Source organism: Limulus polyphemus, unplaced genomic scaffold, assembly GCF_000517525.1.
Source record: "Limulus polyphemus unplaced genomic scaffold, Limulus_polyphemus-2.1.2 Scaffold3272, whole genome shotgun sequence".
Taxonomy (NCBI): Eukaryota; Metazoa; Arthropoda; class Merostomata; order Xiphosura; family Limulidae; genus Limulus; species Limulus polyphemus.
The window spans coordinates 52,375-72,733 of record NW_013668882.1 but is presented as its reverse complement, the minus strand read 5'-3'; the positions used below and the strand labels follow the sequence as shown (position 1 = coordinate 72,733).

The window sequence follows — 20,359 nt, the reverse complement described above, 5'->3', positions numbered from 1 at the left end:
CTGGTGAAAGAACACTCTTCTCAAAATATACCAATGACCCATAGCAGGCTAGATAATCAGTTACAAGGACATAGACTGTATGTTTTGAAAAATACCCATCATAGAACTTATGACTATACTGTTGAAAGTTAATAATCACAAAGAGAAGGCTGGTGAAAGAACACTCTTCTCAAAATATACCAATGACCCATAGCAGGCTAGATAATCAGTTACAAGGACATAGACTGTATGTTTTGAAAAATACCCATCATAGAACTTATGACTATACTGTTGAAAGTTAATAATCTTAGAGTCCATTTACTTTTTCACCCATACTTCCTATAATATAAATACTAAATGGCTACAAAAGAGAAAAACTGGTTTAGAAAAAAATAACACAATTAAGTAAATGAAGATCCCAATCTTTTTAATTTTATCTATTACTGTTTTACATGAAACATTTGTCACTTTTATGAATTGGTTTTGACAGCCACAGACATATTACAGTTATTTAATTTGCTAACCACAATTACATCAAAATAACATAGCAAAGATCCCACAGATACAGCAGATGTTAGATATGTCCTTATAGGAAGTCCTGAAGCTTGACAAACAAAGATAAGAGATACAGTTATAAAAAGAACAATCTAAATGATTCATATGCAATATCAAATGTTCAAAACATACTAAAGTTTCATTTTGTAAGAAAAATTCAACCACTGTTTTAAATTTTGTTTGCAAGTGGAATATATTATCTACACAGAATTTTTGAAAAATATTTGTATTGATTAACATTTAAACACTAAAATGAGACTTGAAGTTAATATGATAGTTTGTTCATTTCAAAATAGTGGAGTTTGTCCATCACTCTTATAGAACACCCATCGTTCCAATGTGTGGAATGGATTTTTGTGGCAAGGAAATCAAAGTATTAACCCTCAGTCCAGACACTCTAACCACTAAGACACGTGCCCACCCAAAGATATCAAGGAAACACCTAATATTTTCTCCCAAAAGTTATAATTTTTGTTAATTGTAGATATATCCCCTAAAATTATTTCTGAACAACAAGCTGAGGTACCCGTACTTTGTCTGGGTTATGAACTAAAAAAATGTTGGGATATATGCTATGAAAAGTAACACCAAAATCTTAACTTTTACACAATATATTTATAACATAACACATCATTATAGTATTCATTATTACCTCATCAAAAGTTCTGTATAAAAATTCAATATGTATATACTTAAAACATGGTATACACTGTGTGATGGTCAGGGTGGCTTTGTAGGAAGACTTAGCATTAATGTCCTTCCACAGTATTTCACATGATTAATTAATTTACAATCATTAGCTGAAGAAGTGTCTTATGGGCTGAAGTTGAAAGGTCTTGGGTCAAAGTAGGAAGTTAGTATAGCTCAAGAAATGGCCCTTCACATCAGCTTTATTGTGGCTGTTGGAGTAGAAACTTCAGCTGAGTTCATGTATTATTGCAATAGTCATGGCCATTTTTTTCATTGCATTCCCCCATAGAGAGGGATAGCACACTCTTTGAGATATACGAGACATTTGTGTGCCCTCTCCCTACATTGTGTTACAGAAAATTTAATAAAGTTCTTTTTTTTTGGTGTAAGAATGTGGCATCATCTATTAATGTAGTTAATGTTAACTTATGTCCAAGATAATAAATGCTCAATAACAGAAATAATGGGGGTGGGGTGGAGTGGAATGTGAACCCCCATTAACATGCCCCTTGTTCCAAACTATCATCCCAGAAAGTTTGGTTGAGATTGGCTCAGTGACCTAACAGTAGTTAGAGAATGGACAGACAGACACACAGATTTTTGTGCCTTGTATATGTATATATAGAAGATTACATATTATTCTGTCAATTTTCATTAAAATGAAACATAGTTACTTGGAATGTTCTGTCTTCAAAGTGTTCACTGTCTACCAGTCCACCAACAGCTTCTCCTTTTACATGATAATGAACTTTATTGACCTTAACAGATTCTTCTTCTTCAGGAAACCTCGCCTGCTCAGTACTTGATTCATTTTCTGTAATGTAAAAATATTAATAATAAAATTCACTTAAAAAGCATATAGCACTTTTTAGTTTCATGATATTCAATAATACTACCACATATTTGAAGTAATAATTCATTTTTTGTTAATTATTTACTTTAACTTATTCTTATTACATACTAAATACTTAACAATACAAATATTTACAACAAAACATAATAAAATATATTTTACAGTATGCAGCTGATTCTTTCCATATTATAAACATCTAGCTGTTCACCAAACAAGAATGTTTTAGTTCACATATGCAATGTAACAGTTTTTCACATTTTTTATGAAATTTAATCATTATAATGTACAAAATACTCACCTTTCTCACTATACAATTCTGCGTTACTTGTACTTTGGCTCTGCGTTTCACTGTGTTTAGATTCATCTTCTGATTGCTGACTGAGTTCATCTTCCTCCCTAAAACAGCATTGCACATATACAAATTTGGACTTTGATTAGTTTTGAAACAAAAGTAGTATGGTTGTCTGTGAATTTTCTATAATATAATTTTTTTCAATATTAGTTCATAAAAGAGCATGTATGATTACAACATTAAGAACATAAATATTCATCTGGTTGTTGGATATATTTCAATGACTTCAATAACAAAAAAACTAATTTCTCGTTTTTTAAAGTTGAAGAGAAGCATTCCCAGCCTTTAAACACCAGAAAATTAATTAGTACTTTTTTTCCAACTTTCTTGAAAAACCTTTGTATACATACTTCCAGCCACAAACTACCACCGATACTGTTACAATATTATCAATCACACATTTATCAATGTTTTAGTAGTGTTATAACCATAAGGGTAAAATGGTTGAAGCTGAAAATATTTGAAATTTTACATCAGAATCCTTTTTTTTTTCATTAACTGCAATAAATAACCTCTGACTTAACCACATAAAGTTTCAGTTGTTTGCTATGTAGGTAGGGTCCCCACCAAATCCAGAAAATCACAAGTTACAGGGATGGGTAATGTGCAATCTGCCAAGCATTTTGCTGCAGTAGGAAAGATTTTGCATGGTGTTAATTAATCAAGCAAAGCTGAATATAGTAAACAGCTTGCCAGTATTGTCTCCTGACCCTCTGCTATCGTACTTCCTCACATCTCTCTTTTTCATGACTAGAGACCTCTTCTGGAACATCTTTGGAAATTTTCAGTTGGTATGCATATCTTGTTCTTCACATCACCTTTTAACCTTGTACTTGCAACTGAGACTAGAGATAACATGACTTTCAAATGAATTTTTCTCTGCAGGAGGTGTATTGATGAGCACAAAAGTTGTATTGTTTGAAGCTTAAAAATACTAAATTATCATTGAAAGGAAATTCTAGTGTTTTTTATCATTTGAAGGGATATAGTGAGAATCAAAACATCCACTAATTTCTGTAAGAAACTTCCAATTTTAGGGTTAATAAATAATTTCAATCAACTTGTTTATTCATTAAGTGTTAAAAAAAATACATACGGTACTTAACTTGATAAGGCTTTTTTCAGTAAAATGTAAAAATAAGGATACATAAACTGATCCAAAATGGACACTTTAGAATAATAAATTATTTAATGAATTCACAAAAATACAAAAATAAAGATAACAACTAAACATAAAAAATTAACACAAAGCTTTCAGCACATGGTCTTCTTCCACTTGGTACCCTTTATATCTCTTCAAAAAGTTCCTTTAGATGTCTGAACATTTAAACAAACACTATTTAAAACTTCTTTTTTCATTCTTTTCTATTTAGGTATTGGATATTATTTTGATAAACTGATAAAAAAAATTATAATTTGCATTTAGCGGTGTTTTTGTTATTACTATTTTTATCTATTGGAGATTATATTTGTAAACTGATGAACAATTAATATTTATATCAGTTATTCTACTATAATTTTGCTGATTTCATAAGTTTTATTTTCTGTTAAAACTTCTTCCTAAAATTTTTCTTTCAACTTAATATTTACTTTTCCATGCTCTACTGTTAAACCGTCTGTTGTTTTTCTCACATTATTAACCTTCTTGGTGGTTATCCCAAGTCGGCCTCAGGGTAAGTAAGCTGAACAAAAATTGTTCACCCTCAGACAGTCTTGAGCTAAACTTTACGTTCTGGTTCTGTAAAATTTAGCCCGAGTATTTCTGCTAACTGTGTGTTACTGCCATCTACACACTATTGGATATCACTAAACATCATGGGTAGAGACAGTATACACACTCTTCTGTCCTTCTTGCAACTTTGGATTGTGTGCAGTGCCCTGCTTCAAGTATTATCACATCAAATCTAAATTCCAATCACAGAAAACTGATTACAGGTAAATACATATCAAGGTTTTTCTTTTTTAATTTTCATGAACTTACACTAAATTATTTTGCCGATGCTAGGACTGTCATACCAAAGAATTGCTGATTATTGCACTTGTGCAAGTTCATTTTATTTTTTACATATAAATAGTACAATGCAGGTAGGAATACAGGATTTTTAGGGGAAAAAAGGAGGTGTTCTGGCCGAAAACAGAGTATAGGTGATTTTGCCATTAGTTCTTAAAATTTCTCAACTTTTTAAAAAAAAAGTTACTCCCCAAAGGGGGATCTGGATCCCCTAAATCCACCCCTGCAGTACATGCAAGAAAATTATAAGTGGTTAATACCTGTTTTGTTAATATATATGACTGGTAAATTTAATTTAATTTCATAATAAGGGAACAGAAACTTTCGCAAAAAAAAGTAACACCTATGGTGCAAAAAATTCATAAACATAAGAATGCCAAGGAAGTTAACATTGTATGTATGTTATGCAGAACATGCCACTGGTTGCCAGATTGACCAATTTACCCCACAAACATGACTAACATTTCCTGTCTAGATAAATCAGTTCATTGTGTTTCATCAATAAATATTAAGTTTGAGCTCTTCTGTGTACTGCTGCTTAAAAACATTACAAAAATAACATAAAAATACTTATTCTTTTTTCTGACAAAACTTTCTGTAATGTAATTTTAAATTGAATAGTTATTTGATACAATAATATTATATTTGTGTTATTAGCCGTGGCATAGTGGCTCATGAAATGCCTCCGAGTTTTCTTCAAGTACAAAGTTTTAGCTCACAGCTTTGTCATCTCTTGACCGATTTGCGATCTAATTACAGTTTTGGACTCAGAAGGTCAAACCCTTTCAATTGAGGTATTTCACCACACCCAAGGTCTCATAGATTAATTTACTCTAATCCTGCCTAAAGGAATTTCAATTTGACAGTAGGTGTGTAAAAATCCTGATGAGTAATAAAATCACGTATATGCATGCCACATGCTTGGTATTGCTGGCACACAAAAATATAGCCAACAAAAATGATAAAAGGTCTCATTGATTTCAAGTGCCATGGCTATTGAAAATTCCCTCTTGTTTTTCTAATACTTCTGTTTACATAGAAGATTCTTACTAAATTAGTATTTTAACTATTTAAAGGCAAACTGACCGAGTGCCATATCTACTAAAGATAAGTAACACAGTTGAAACTGAAAAGAAAGTTTAAGTTATCTCAAATTCTTGTAGTAGGTTAATCCTCTAACAATAATATACTCATCTTCCACTTACTTAATGACAGTTGCTCGTTGGATATCCAACTTTTTGGAGAGTTCAGCAATGATGCTATGAAGTTCTGTTAACCGTTCCTCATACCTCTGAGCTTGCTGATCAAGCCGTTCTTCATGATCCCTAGCCAGCCTCATTCTGTCAAGCTGAAAAACAAAACTCAGGAAATATTTATATAATTTCACAAACCAACGTGCTAGAAAATAACTTTAAATGTCCAACTATGAATAATACTTTATTTTTCAGTTCACAAAGTCATGGAAACATCATTCAGTATATAGATATGCCACAATGAAAAACTATATTAATTTAAAACAACTACCACAGTAGTATTTAATTATTATGCAGAAATGAAACTTAAAACTAGTTAACTTTAAATTACTAATGACAAAGACTTTTGATCACCAATTAAATAATATGTCAAGAGGTTCAGCAGTACCATATGTGTTATGATATCACAATAAGTCTAATAATAATTCTAGTCACATCACTTTTTATTGCCCTGAAGAGCTCAAGTATTGAGAAACAGGTCTCATTGGCAGAGACATACAACAAATACAGTTGATATATAATTATACACTTTTCTCATTGTAAACCCGCACTGGGCAAGTAAAGAATAATGTGTGATTAATTATTGTATCACTACCAAATATCATGTTCCACCAGGTAAGTAATTCTACAACTTAACAATGGTCACTTAAAACATTTTTCATTTATTCCTTGGACCAAATTGTGCACCTAATCAATTCTCAACTGGTAAGACTAAAGCTACGCTTCAGCTGTTCCTTAATTACTAACTTAGTTAACTGTCAGTTTGCAAAATTATAAACCTGGTGTTGTTTGAATAAATAATTTTCATTTTGTTGGTCACATTTCAACTAAGTTTCTATCTAAGCTATCTTTGTTCTGCCAACCATGGATATTGAAACCCAATTTTTAGCATTTTAAGCCCTCAGATTTACTGCCGAACCATCAGGTAATATTCATATATTTGTTTTAATCACATTCAAATACAAAAAAAAATAAGCCTTAAAATCATTTATTTTAATGTCTATCTATCACTATTATATTTTAGAAAATTTTCAATCTTATGCTTTCTTCTGTATGAAAACCCTTGGCCTATTTCCCAAATCCTGGATGAAATCCCCACATTGCAAAACATGTTTAGTAGTTTGTGCCTTAGCTAAAGATTATGTATCCAAATCAAAATTATTATGAATTTTCTAATTGCTGGAAGTTACTCATGTTATATATATGTTGTTCTTTCTGATAAAAAAAATACATATATTTATGGAGGTTGAAAAAAATTTACTCACCTGTTGAAAAACTAAAGGCTTTAAAGATATTTAAACTTTACTAATAACTCTACTTACTTTTAGAAACAAAAATTTAAACCTGTTTCAGTAAACTACCCAACAGCTGTCTAAGTAAACAGTTTTTTAAGAATAGCTCTTCACTAAGATTCTTGAATGGGAGGAGTAGCTTATAGGATGAAAATAAAACAAACAAAATTCTATCATAATTTAAAATATTTACTAAATAATTTGATATAGGAACTACCTCTTATAAAGTTACAATTTTGTAGCCCCTTCTACTTTAGAACAATGTGTGCATCTTAAAATGGTGTGATAAATATAAAGTAAAATATGAACAAAGAAATAAACCACAATAACAACAAAATTAGCTGTACATTGACAACCTTCTATGTTGGTAATAACAAAAAGATTCTGCATTACACCAATGGATCTTTTCAACTTTATAGTAGGTAAGAGTGTCAAAATCTTAAGAAATGTTGCAGTTACAAAAAAAGCTGAGTCTGGCTATTTATTTTAAAATAACAATAAATCAATGTTTAAAGAGGAACTTTACCTTTTTATATCTTTTCTGTATGTGAAAGTATTATGTTTGCTTAATTTTAGGTATTTGTCCAAGAATATAATTATGTAACAACAACCTTAAAACAAGATGAAAAAAATGTGGGACTACTTACTGTCATATGTTTCATGGGTAACACCAAACATTAGGTTGTGCCTAAGTTCGCAAAGTACAAATTCTGATAGCCTATTCACCCATTCTGCTGCCCATGAGTTTAGAAGAGTGAATAAACAGTAGTGTTGTTCATAAAATATCAAGAAAGAAATCAACAAAATTGAACTTAGAAATCTGTGTCCCATTCTTAGATTATGTAGCCATTTCTTTGTTATTTCCATTTTTCTTGGGAACTGATGGAGATTTGGGAGATTGGTAAAAATATAACTCCTCATTATAATGTTAGATGTTAGTACACCTACATGCATTATATTTGGCTACATTTCTGAGCAGGTGTTTGGCTGTTAACTAATGGGACCAGTATATGGACAAGGCCATAGGTAGAGGCAGTCTAAATCTGCAGACAATGTAATTCCTCTGAAATCATTTTTAACAACTTGTGGGATTTTTTCATTAAAAAAAAAAGTGTTGAGAAACAGTAGGAAAAACACATTTCTCATATACTAATTTTTTTAAGTAATTGACTTGTTTCAGCACTCTTCTCCTGGAAACTACCCACTTAGTGACTTACATTTTGGCCAGGCATGGTCAGGTGGTTAGGGTGGTTGACCTAAGCCAGACAAATAAAATATCTCATAAAGATGATACTATAGACACAGCCCCAATACATCATTTAGCCAGACAAATCCCAGTTGCAAAACAGGTAAATGCTCTTAAAAAGATAAAAGCCATGAAAGAACAAGGAGTAACAGAACCAAGTGTACTAATCCTTGGGCATCAGCTATCATACTTGTGAAGAAGAATGGATTCATAAAGGATACCACTGCCAAGAATTGACTCTACTTTGGATGCTTTATAGGGATCAAAATGGTTTTCAACTTTGGATCTGAAAATTGGATACTGGCAAACCCAAGTCAACAGAAGAAATTGTAGAATAGATAGCTTTTATTGCAGTAAGAAGGTAGAAGCAATTTGTTGTATGCTACATTTCAACAACTAATGGAGTGTGTTCTCTCTGGAATACCCTGGAACATCATTCTCATCTACTTATATGACATAATCACACATGGGAAGGCTTTTGATCATGCATGTGACGGGCTAAGGAAAGTATTGAAGAAAGAGAACTTTAGGCTAAATATAAAGAAGTACAACCTGTTTTATAAATAGATGAGTCCCTGGGGACACATATTCAGTGGAGATGGATTATCTATAGACCCATCTAAGATTAAATTTCTTCAAAACTGGCCAATACTAAAGAAACTGTGTGATGCAAGAGGATTTTTTGGACTATATTCTTGCTATTGTCATTCTGTAAAATAATTCTCTGACCTAGCTTGCCTTCTACACAAATTACTTGAAAAAACACAACATGAAGTTTTGTTGGAGTACTGAACAAGCATTCAACTTTTTTGTTGGTGAATCATTTAATAGCCCAGGGCTGCCCTACCCTTGAACAGCAGTGGATGAAGGTCATGTGTATGATTAGCAACTGGTGACTAACATGGCTGTTGGTACGTAAAGCCAGGTTCTCCCCTTTTAAGACAGATTCTGGTAAAATGTTTAGACTTTGTAGATTTTATTATAATTTTGACTTTTTTGTTTTGGTTTTTGGTTTTCATTTCAATTTGTAAAATGTGATTTTGTTATATTATTTAAACTTTGAGATTGTTTTAAATGTGCAGTTTCACTTTGTTTTATTTTCCTTTACAGAAGGACTTACACTGGACTGGTGGAAGAAAGCTCACTGACCTTTCACTTCATCTCTTTTTTTCACCAGTCCAATAAACTCATTATAAACACATTGCCATTGTTTTGTTTTAGTGTATTGTGTTTATATCTGTCAGTTCTTTGCTATTAAAGATTGTAATTTTAAATTTTTGTTTTAACTCTTTCTTTAAGACGAACTTCACAAAATAATGAACATATTCTGTTACATGATATCTGTCAGACCTCCAATTAGTGGACCCTGTTCTTGCTCTGGTTTAAATCCATGTACTGGTGTATATCACATGTATAAATTCTTTTATACTTCATTCCTAATAGAATATGAATGTTTTAGCATCTTTTCTTAATAACAGCATTAACAAGAACATTCTGGAATTGTATTTCCTTATTCACAGAGCAAATGTTTTCATTTTTACTTTTATAAAACCTCAAAAATTCTGCTAACATTTTTTATTATTTACTAATTAAACCTACTTTCTGTTGATGTCTGTCTTTAAAGAAATGTTTGATAATATTTTTATTTTCTTTAGACCATAATTTAGTTACTGTCTTTTCATTGAATTATGCAGTAAAAATTCTGTTAATATTTTTCCTTAGCTAAAAAAAAAAGGAAAGATTCTCTTTAATATATTTCTCTACTAAAAAAATCATAACTTTTGTTATGTCTCTACTTCTTAAAAGATCATAAAGCTATGATTTGTTAATGTGTTTTCTCACTAAGATGGAATAAATTTTAATACATTTTTTTCCCCTTACAAACAGGACATAACTATAAGACCACAAATTATTTTGACTTTCTATGCTAATAGAGATTATAAATTTAGTTAAAGTTTTTCCTCGATAATGTAAAAATAAAAGATCTGTTAATGTTTTTTACTAGCACAACATAAACTTTCAACATGATACCTGAGCTCTGTTGACTTGCCTCTCTAGCATATCTCTTTCCTGACTCATATGCTGAACTCTCTGAGTGAGATCCAAGATTTCTCTTTTCAACGAAGCCAAAGCTGCCAGGTGAAGCTGTGTGATTAAACACAAAATAAAAGCTTATTTTGATATCTCAGGCTAATGCAAGCAATTTGTGATAAAACAAATATGTTCAATCTAATGAAACTTATTAGTTAACGATTGAAAAAGATGAACGACTATTTATCAAATCAAAATTTCATTTTACTTTGAAATTGTCCTTAACTTTCAATAATATATCAAATATATCAAAAAGTCAAGAATTTATTCTTCAAAATATTTTTTTCTTCCACAATTTTGAGTATGACCATTATGTCAATAATTTATTCCTTCTCTTCTCTTCGAATGTAGATATTTTTCTACATACACTAAAAGGACAACAATTTATGTACTGTATCTCAGCTAATTACTAAAGAGTTGCTAATAATTTTTCTTGATTAAGGGATTACACATAACTGATTTCTTACATGCAGTATGACATTTTTGTGAACTCAAATGTGTTTCAAACATTAATCAGAATAGGCATACACTATGTAACAAATATTTTGTTTCAGTGATACTTTAGACAGCCCAGACATTGTTGAGTTTAAATCTGTAATAGCCTGTTCCTGCTTTGTTACCCGAGTGGGATAACTTTTCCAACTCTCTGTTGAGGCCTTCCACAGTCTTAAAAAATTGTTACCACAGAGATTGAAATTTGTACTTGCTCAAGAAAGAAGGAAGGACACTACATTAGAAATCTAAATGATAAAAGGTTTAACATACCTTAAATGAATCAAGTTACACTATATGCTTACATATGCTATCAATGTGTTACTGAATTAAGTGAATTTTCTTCTTTTCTCACATCTTCTACATGCACATTTTACTTACTTTACATATCCAGAATAGAATATTTCACCTTATATAAAAATTATCATCTGGTGTGTGTGTATATATATGTATATATATAAACATATGCTATTTCACAATAATATTATATTTTATCATGTATTAAAACAACATTTTTAACAAATATCTTTATGTATAGATATACTAGTGTTGATAAACATTTCTATATAACTGAACAATATTACCTGGAATACTTGAAGTTTCTCATACACAAGTATATGTAATAGTTATATTAAAAAAAACTGTTTAATGTATGTACAATTTAAGTTATGAATATGCAAGTTAACCTATCACAAACACAAGAATGGAGAGTTCCTTCTATACTTAAGAGTTGTGTATTATTACAGTGGAAGCAAATTGCCCATCCTTTTAATTGGAATTTAGAAGACTTACAATGTTGCTATAGCAACCAGTTTAATCCTTTAGAATCTAGTATTACAGCTAATTAATTACATCTTCTACATCTCTCCCAACCACCCAAAGTTGCTATTATAACTTCAAACAAGTGGATATGTTTAATACAAACTTAGATTTTTAAGCGGAAGAAGAACAGTGATCAAACTGTATGCATTTGTCAAGAGCATTAAACTGTTGGAAAGTGTTAAAAGGATGATACCTGAAATGAAAAGGTTGTCATAGGAGGTCAGGTTAAGTCTCTTGTTTTCTCCTGAATAAAAAGAAGGAATTACAGAGAATCTCATTGAGGTGTGCAAGACTGTTAGGGGAACGAACAGTGTTGATGCATCATCTTTTCTCATATTTAATAGTGATAATGGTAGGATTAGAGGACACAAATACGACTCTTCCAGAGCATATATTTTCGTTATTCAATATTTGGATCCTGGATCCTTATAAAATGCTAAAGTTCTTATACAAAATAGACTGCAGTCACAAAATGTACACCTCAACCTCATCATAAAAAAAAAAGACCTTGTTTTCAGGTCTCATTACTTGCATATTATATTTTCCTTTGCTTTCATTCATGAGTTCTTAGAATTAATTTAAAAATCCTACCAATGGATATGACTAAGGCCTAATTATTCATTAACTTTTGAAACCATCAACCAAAATATGTTGAGGTAACTTTTACCTGATTCAATGCTAATCTATAAGTGTGACTTGCTGCTCTTTATAGAAAGACTTACTTGCTAGATAAAAAGTAGTCCTTTTTTCAAGAACACCAATATTCAATTCCGAATCTCAATAACAAAAAGAAGATAACTTAAGTTCTACAAACACGGAAGATCAAAAATACAATTCAAACAATTTCATACACCACACCAAACAATATTTTAGATGGCTGCTTCAGATTAAACCTAATCACACACACATAAAATATCCACACTGCCATGCCAACAGTATCCACACATGTAATCACAGACAAGGTCCTAGTGGTTGCTGTCTTAATAAAGTGTAGCACTGCTTTTAAGCTGAAAAGCTGCTGTTATACATGTGGGACATGCTTTAAACATGAATCTAACAGGGGTTTGGTGCAACTTGTCTCCATTGTTGTTACAGAGGCTGGACTAGCTGGTGATCATGACCAGAAGGCTGTGATCTAATCTTCCTTACTTTCTGTTTCAGATTATTACAACAATATTTCAGAGGATTCATATCTGGGCTCAAAATGGACCTTTTAAAGAAGTTGATTTTTTTTACTTTGAAACTACTCATGAGCCATGTATGATTTGAGGCAAGAGGCAATAACCTTCTAAAAAAGTATACTTGAGTAGATTAGCAGGAAACTCTATCATAGCCCCTGAAAAACATGTTAATTTAAGATCTCTTGAGATCCATGTACTTTTAGACTTGCGGACACTTCACAGTAATAACATCACTCTAACTGCAGAATACAGTCCACAATCTTTCACAATTAGCACAGCATAATCATGATTGAATAATTCACCTTGTTGCAGAACTTCAAAACTGAGAAGAACATTCCTTATCATTCCCAAAATTTTAAAACTATTATCAACATTTCAATTCTCAGGGGCTTTACATCAAGCAAACCTCTGATGAACATTCTTGTATGTGATATATAGTTTCAGTACCTCATCTATTTAAAGAAAGCATGCTGAAAAGACCTCATGAATGATGTTCTTCACATGTGGCAACATTAAAAGATGTAAATCCACTAACAATTTTTAAAAATTGTGATTCTCAGCATTTTGTCACAATCCTAGTAAGTAAGAGCTTGTTACAATCCAAAAGGACTTTGATTTATCTAATCAGGTTTATATATTAACTTCTATGTAAGAGTGCATAGTAATTTGTTAGAATGACCAAGCACTTTGTTCTAAGTTATATATCAATCTTCTACACTTACAGAAACCTATAATATTTCCTCTTTCAAATGCAAATAATTTGTAAAATCTTGGGATTTTAAACACTCTTTGGAATTATAATCTACCTCTCTGTATATTATCCTCACAGAGTTATCTTTTAGAGCTTACAAGTTCGAGAGGTGTCCCAATACTTTTAGCAGGACAGCATTTTGTTGATTTTCTTTTCCCGTTTGAGAATATGGTGTTTCTTGGCTTATGTTTACACTACCACCACATTTAGCTTTTTTTTTACTGTATACTTGTTAACTTCTTTGAGTGTTTTCCAGTTAATTATTAGATGATCATAACCACTTAGAAATAACCATTAGAGCTAGCAAGTTTAACAAAACATAAAAATCTGAAGAAAATTATTACACATCCAAATACTTTACCCACACTATTAGTATGTTATATTTCATTATAAGAAATAATAAGATTAATAATTTTTAAGAATATAATAATTCACACAACAATAGTACAAATTCAACACAGTGTTCTTATTTACTTAAAGATATATAATAGTGTTGTAACATATTCTATCATTGGGCAAGTTTTTTGGGGTTATTTTGCAACAATAATGGAAAGTGCTGTCCACATAATGATAACTTAATTTATTTCTCCAATAATATTTGCTACAGGCTAAGTGCACTTGTAATAATACCACAAACAATACTTCGATAGAAACTTCTAAACTAATTTTTGTCTAAACTCACAAATGAACTTACTATGTTACTTGTAGAATTTCCTTGCTAATTGATTGATAAAAAACATGCTAATTAACTCACTATATAGCTTATTAACTGAATCACAAAACTGAATAACTCACTGACTGGCATTGAACTGATTCACTTATTGATTACTCATTAACTCAATAATTCACTGAGTCTGGTATTGACATTGTACTCTTATTTCTACACACTAAACAAAATTTCTAGATTCCAAAGAGGCCTTAACTTTCATGAAATTTCTAGATATACATCATTATTACACAATGCTCTCTCTAACAAACAAACATTAAGTTAAAATATTAAAAAATATAGCTTACAATAATAATTATGCTTAATAATATAGCCCTAATCACACCCAAAAATCAGTTTTTCCCATTCACAAAAGAATAAGAAGTATGAACTGAGAACAATATTTTTAGCGCTTATATTCCTAAAGAATCGCTACAATGAAAGAATTGCACAAACCAGTTGCTTATTGCTACATTTTGTTCATTAACAACAAATTCTGAGATAAATGTAAATAGTTCTTCTTATAGCAGGCAGTAAGTGGACATTATTTCATTCTTCCTGTGATGCTATCATACACGTGTATTGTTTCTGGAAAAAATATTATCTAAATCCATATTTATCACAGCTGTGTTTTTTTTTTCTTCTTCTTCCAAAATTTTAATTTTGTTTATCTTGTGAAGAAATTTCAGATTTAAAGTAAATCCATGAAATTATACTTAACAAGACAAGTACCAAAAAATAAAGCAAACAAAAGTATCACTTTCATTCCTTTTCCTAGAATCTCCAGTGCGATTCAATAAAAAAATAAAAGATTTGGTTGATCGCCCCCAGAAGAAGAGAAACCTCTAACTTAGCACAGTTTTATTGATCCTATCTTACAGCAGTATTGACAAACCCTTTAAAGCATGGAAGAACACGTCTCCAAATGTGGATATTAAAAGTAAAACTACAGTTGGGCTTACGTATAACATAAGTACAGATAACCGATAAATATTAAACTCTGGACGAAACTGTTCAGAGTAAAACATTCGAAAAAACAACACAAAAAGAACATTAGGAAGGGTGTCTGGTAGTATGGTTCTATGTTGCTGTAGATTCACTGATACTATCAGTGATAGCATTTTAAAAACATTTGCACTGTTTGTAGTGCCAGGGTGATGGATTGGAACTGCGATATGCTACATTCATGTCCGCTGCCTACACACTATATATATGTGGATATATATATATATATATATATACATAAGTTATAATTTATATAACTTCAGAGTAGGATTTTGACTAACAAATTCCTACTGTCACAAAATTAATTATCAAACTGTATATACCCAATCTCAAAAATTAAACCGCGTCTGCTTTGGTGTTTTCTTAAGAAGATTAACAAACAAACATAGTAAAATAGTTAAAACAAATACAGGGGGGAAAATCATCATAAAGTCGTGTATACTCTGTCTTTCTAGAAATTAGTGTTTTTTAACTTTTTATAGCAAACAAATAAGCAAATGCAAAAAAAGAAGGCATTTTCTTAATGTTTTTGTCATAGTAGAGTTTTTTTTTGTTTTTTTTTTATGGATCTCATCCCGTCAAAAGTTTGGTTGAGATAACGGCGTTTCGAAGCATAGAGCTTGAAACGTCGTCATCTCAACGAAACTAGACAGAAGTCCCACAAAGAAAACCACTCTACCAAAGATATTTCAAGTTCAGCACGTTACTATTCCACCTATATATATGTGTGTGTGTACACTATTAATCATATACACAATATGTTCAATATCACAGTGGTCGTAAACAGCGCTGGGTAATAAAGCTTATAGCTCTTCATCCACTCGTGGAAGGGGGACACCGACAACCAAGCTGATCTCGTTAAAATATCACCAGGCGAGCAACGCTGGAATGTTAGGATCTAATTACCCTGTACTTTCGGTAAATGCTCAGCTCGAGTAGTCAGGTTTGCCTGGTTTATATCAAGCTATAATTTTTACTTATTTTGATTGCATGATAAATCACATGGAATTTCCGTGGATAACATATCAGTGAAAAAATTAAGCTGGAGATCGAAAGATCAGTTGAGATGGTACAAACTATTTCCTATCGACAGCAAAAACATTCACATGGAAAATAAACGGATTCTGTTTCGCTAACATATATATATGTGTGTGTGTGTGTGTGTGTGTTTCAGAACGTGAAAATGTGAAATCCAAAGCCAGTTCTTTTTTTTTTTTTTACAATGCCAGATAAATGTTATAGAAGACTTCGTGCACAATGTTACGTATTTGTAATATAATTATTATGTTATTTTCGCCACACATCATTGACATACTGTTTAAAATACAATAAAGAACTCTGAACCCTTGGATGCAACCACTGTGGTTTGAAACTGGCCTCACACTTAGAGTCTGATTTCATGTATCGTCAACCATCGATTGTGTGGTTACTCAGATATTTCAATATATATATATATATTATAAATGTTACTAAGGGCGTCAGTTTAACTTTATATCAAAATCAGTTCACACAAACACAAAATAACAACATGACAAAAACAATAAATACAATGGTATTTACAGTAGTAACAAAAACACATCATTTCTGACATTCCTAGCAAGTTCTTTTATCATAAAACAGCACCACTGGTCTACATTTGTAAGATATATTCTAATATATTTGTTCTATAACACCTTAATTCTTAAACTGTTAGAGTTCACGAATCCACAACATCATACATCATTAACGACCTACTTAAACTTCTAAAGGATTGAACCATTATACCATAGAACATAATATTGTCTATTATCAACTATGACAATATTAATTAAATGGATGTGGTTAAAAGTTGGCAATCTGACAAAATCGAAGGAAATATGATGTTTGGTCCCGCTATAAAGTACGATTTAGGGTTGTTCATCCTTTTAACGTTAACCGCGCCTATTTATGTATGTATAATTATTTCTCAACCAATGTTTATAACCACATTTTAATTAATTAATAATTCCCAAGATATTTTAAAATCTCAAAACAAAAAAAGGCACTGGGAGTAATTAAATGCATATATAAATGGTAACTTTTTTTTTCTCAATTTGTTCATATTATATCGTTTCATTTTTGCATTACTCATCCAAAGATTTTTTATAAAGCACAATGTTGACTGCCAGTAACTGGAAACATTATTCCATGGTAGACAAATACCATTACGAACCTGTAAAACATAAATACTGATTTAATTCTTGGTTATTCCCGTTTTTACAACCGAAAGAGCAAACTCCAAGTTTAATAGGAGGATAAATATATATGGAAGTGTTTTATATTTTGGAATCTTGATAGATTTGTTTACGTTTGTTAACGCACAAAGCTGTACAATGGACAATCTGTACTCTGCTAACCGCGTACATCGAAACCCAATTTTTAGCGTTATAAGCCTTCAGATTTACCAGCGAGCCACTGGGCGTGGGGTGAGGGAGCAATCTTTACAGAGTTTACAAAAAGTAAATAAAGAAAATATAAACAACTATTATGAAGGTCTGTGAAGTGAATTTTTATGTTCGTAACTCACTAAACATCGTACTACAGCTTTATGATTAGATGCACAATTATTTGGTTTACAAAGCTTTAAAAATGTTTGGCAAATAAGAACAAAATCGTCAGTTTTATTCTACGAGAACTTTGAAAAATATCCAATAATGGTTATTTACATCACCTCTGATCTGTCCTTACAGCGGTCACGTTGTCTTCGAGGTTTACCAGAAGCCAAGTCCGCGTTAGCATGGTGAGGGTCGTCACCCCCACCATTAGAGACATCATCATCATCGCGTGTGTTTTCCATAGCAATCGTACACCAAGGCTCAAAGCCTGACAAAAATGCTATAATATAGTGAGATTGGCTCGAAGCACGAGTGCTACATATTAACAAAGAACGTGCATTTCTAACGTTAACGAGAATCGGTTATCATATCTTTAATATTTCTTAAGGTTTAAATTATAAATGAGTGCATTACATGGAAGTCGCATCAGAAATAAACTAAAAACTTGAATCGTGTCCGCCTACAAATTATTTTCACCGACAGTGACTACATGACGTCACTGTTCAATATCATTGTCCATCAGAAACAAAGTACATAGCGTTAGTCCATCAAGCTGAGTCGCGTGTCTGTAGATTAACAAAATGCTTGCTAGTATATACGAACCAAGTCTGTTTAGCCGCGAATTAAATCATTTGCCGGTTCCACTGCAGCATCACCATCGTATGCTTCTCACTTCCTCTACATTACTAGCTCTTATACATCACTAGCGCCCTCTAAATTCCTGACCTTCCACTTATAATAACACGAAGCTTAATTAACGATGAAAGCGATGTACTTTTAAGATACAATAATCAACAAGATATTGTGTGTGTGTGTGTAAGCTATAAAAGTCATTATACATATTTTATTGATGGCCTGAAATAATCTAGAAATATCGATTTATTTTTCTTGCACTTACGGTAATTTATCCAGTTGATGTAAAATTTGTCACCAGGAAAACACATGCAATAACAAGATTTTCAAACGTATCTCCTAAAAACATTTTGTTAAAACCCAAAAATAAGAAAAAATAACCTAAAACTATGTTTTTTTAACCCTCGAACTAATAGTATTTTTCCTGTTATTAACACAGTGTTTTATATATATTTGTAACATTGGATTTCTTTTCAATTCTTCACCTGATAAAACAACGTAGTATTTTCAATTGTTTTAAGCTAAGTAGCAATTACTGTAATAGGTATATGCAAAAACACCCAACCCAAAATTGTATGAGAATGCTACAAAAATATAAGTATACACAAAATAAGAGAATAAATTAGATATATTTCTATCGCTTATATGTTCGGTATGGAGTGCTTTAATCTCAAAATATGTGGTGCGTTAAGACATCCCTTTTCTCTGTCTCTAAACATGGCCAGGTGGTTAGGGCGCTCGACTCGCAAGCTGAGGGTCGCGGGTTCGAATCCCCGTCACACTGAACATGCTCGCCCTTTCAGTCGTGGGGGCGTTATAATGTGACGGTCAATCGTTGGTAAAATAGTAGCCCAAGAGTTGGCGGTGGGTGGTGATGACTAGCTTCCTTCCCTCTAGTCTTACGCTACTAAATTACGGACGGCTAGCGCAGATAGCCCTCGTGTAGCTTTGCGAGAAATTCAAAACAAACAAACAACTCAACCAAATATCATATAAACGTTTGTTGTTGAAACCTTCACAAATTGCTATCTGCGCGTTGTCCACCTCAGAAATCGAAACCATGATTTTAACGTTTTAAGTCCTAAACTTACCGCTAACCCACTTCTTTAGCAATTAGTTTGGTTTTATCGATCTAACATTTTTTTTTGTAGTTAATTCTATAACTTTGATTCCATATTTTATAATAAGTGTATAGATTTGATGTAATTGTAAAACATATATTTTCACTCAAACAGGTCACAAAATGATTTTAAACGTTTACAATCTGAAACGATCTATAATGAAGCGTATTCGAACCGGAAACCTTTTTCCGTTATTATCAAAATGATTAATTTCATCCAATAATACCGATTAAAAGCTGAGTCTGACTTATTACATTAATAACAACGGCTAAATATATATCAGTAGCTTCACTCTACGTAGAAAAAAAAAGACATTTTCATCAAAGCCAATCAAGAAATCATAATCACATACTCTCCATTTAAAATAAAACAATTAGCGTAGTTCTTTACATAGAGTCTACAGTAAAAGCTTGGTTAATCTTTCTTTTTTATTGCTTTTATACGCGCACAAACTCAGTATAACGTACATAAAATACAGAACGCTAATAGACACTGTATCCAACCGATAAATGAATGAATTTTAACTATTATTAGTACGAACAGTATATTAAATTCCTATATCTATTACTGGGTTAATGAATGAATTTTAACTATTATTAGTACGAACAGTATATTAAATTACCTATATCTATTACTGGGTTAATGAATGAATTTTAACTATTATTAGTACGAACAGTATATTAAATTACCTATATCTATTACTGGGTTAATGAATGAATTTTAACTATTATTAGTACGAACAGTATATTAAAT

The 20,359-nt window shown here is 31.5% G+C and overlaps 1 protein-coding gene across 4 annotated transcripts in view; it reads right to left on the bottom strand.

Annotated features, from left to right (window-relative positions):
- LOC106469040 (colorectal mutant cancer protein-like) overlaps positions 1 to 20,359 on the bottom strand; it is a 92,291-nt gene that overhangs the window by 25,771 nt on the left and 46,161 nt on the right. For 3 of the 4 annotated variants that reach the window (XM_022397438.1, XM_022397437.1, XM_022397439.1), the window contains exons 4-7: positions 10,263 to 10,376; positions 5,646 to 5,788; positions 2,376 to 2,473; positions 1,899 to 2,038 (exon numbers count right to left, since the gene is read on the bottom strand). In XM_022397438.1, coding sequence (XP_022253146.1) covers positions 1,899 to 2,038; positions 2,376 to 2,473; positions 5,646 to 5,788; positions 10,263 to 10,376 — 495 coding nt within the window. Of the gene's footprint in view, positions 1 to 1,898; positions 2,039 to 2,375; positions 2,474 to 5,645; positions 5,789 to 10,262; positions 10,377 to 17,968; positions 18,498 to 20,359 lie in introns of those variants that run through there. The other variant, XM_013929496.2, reaches the window with a different exon arrangement.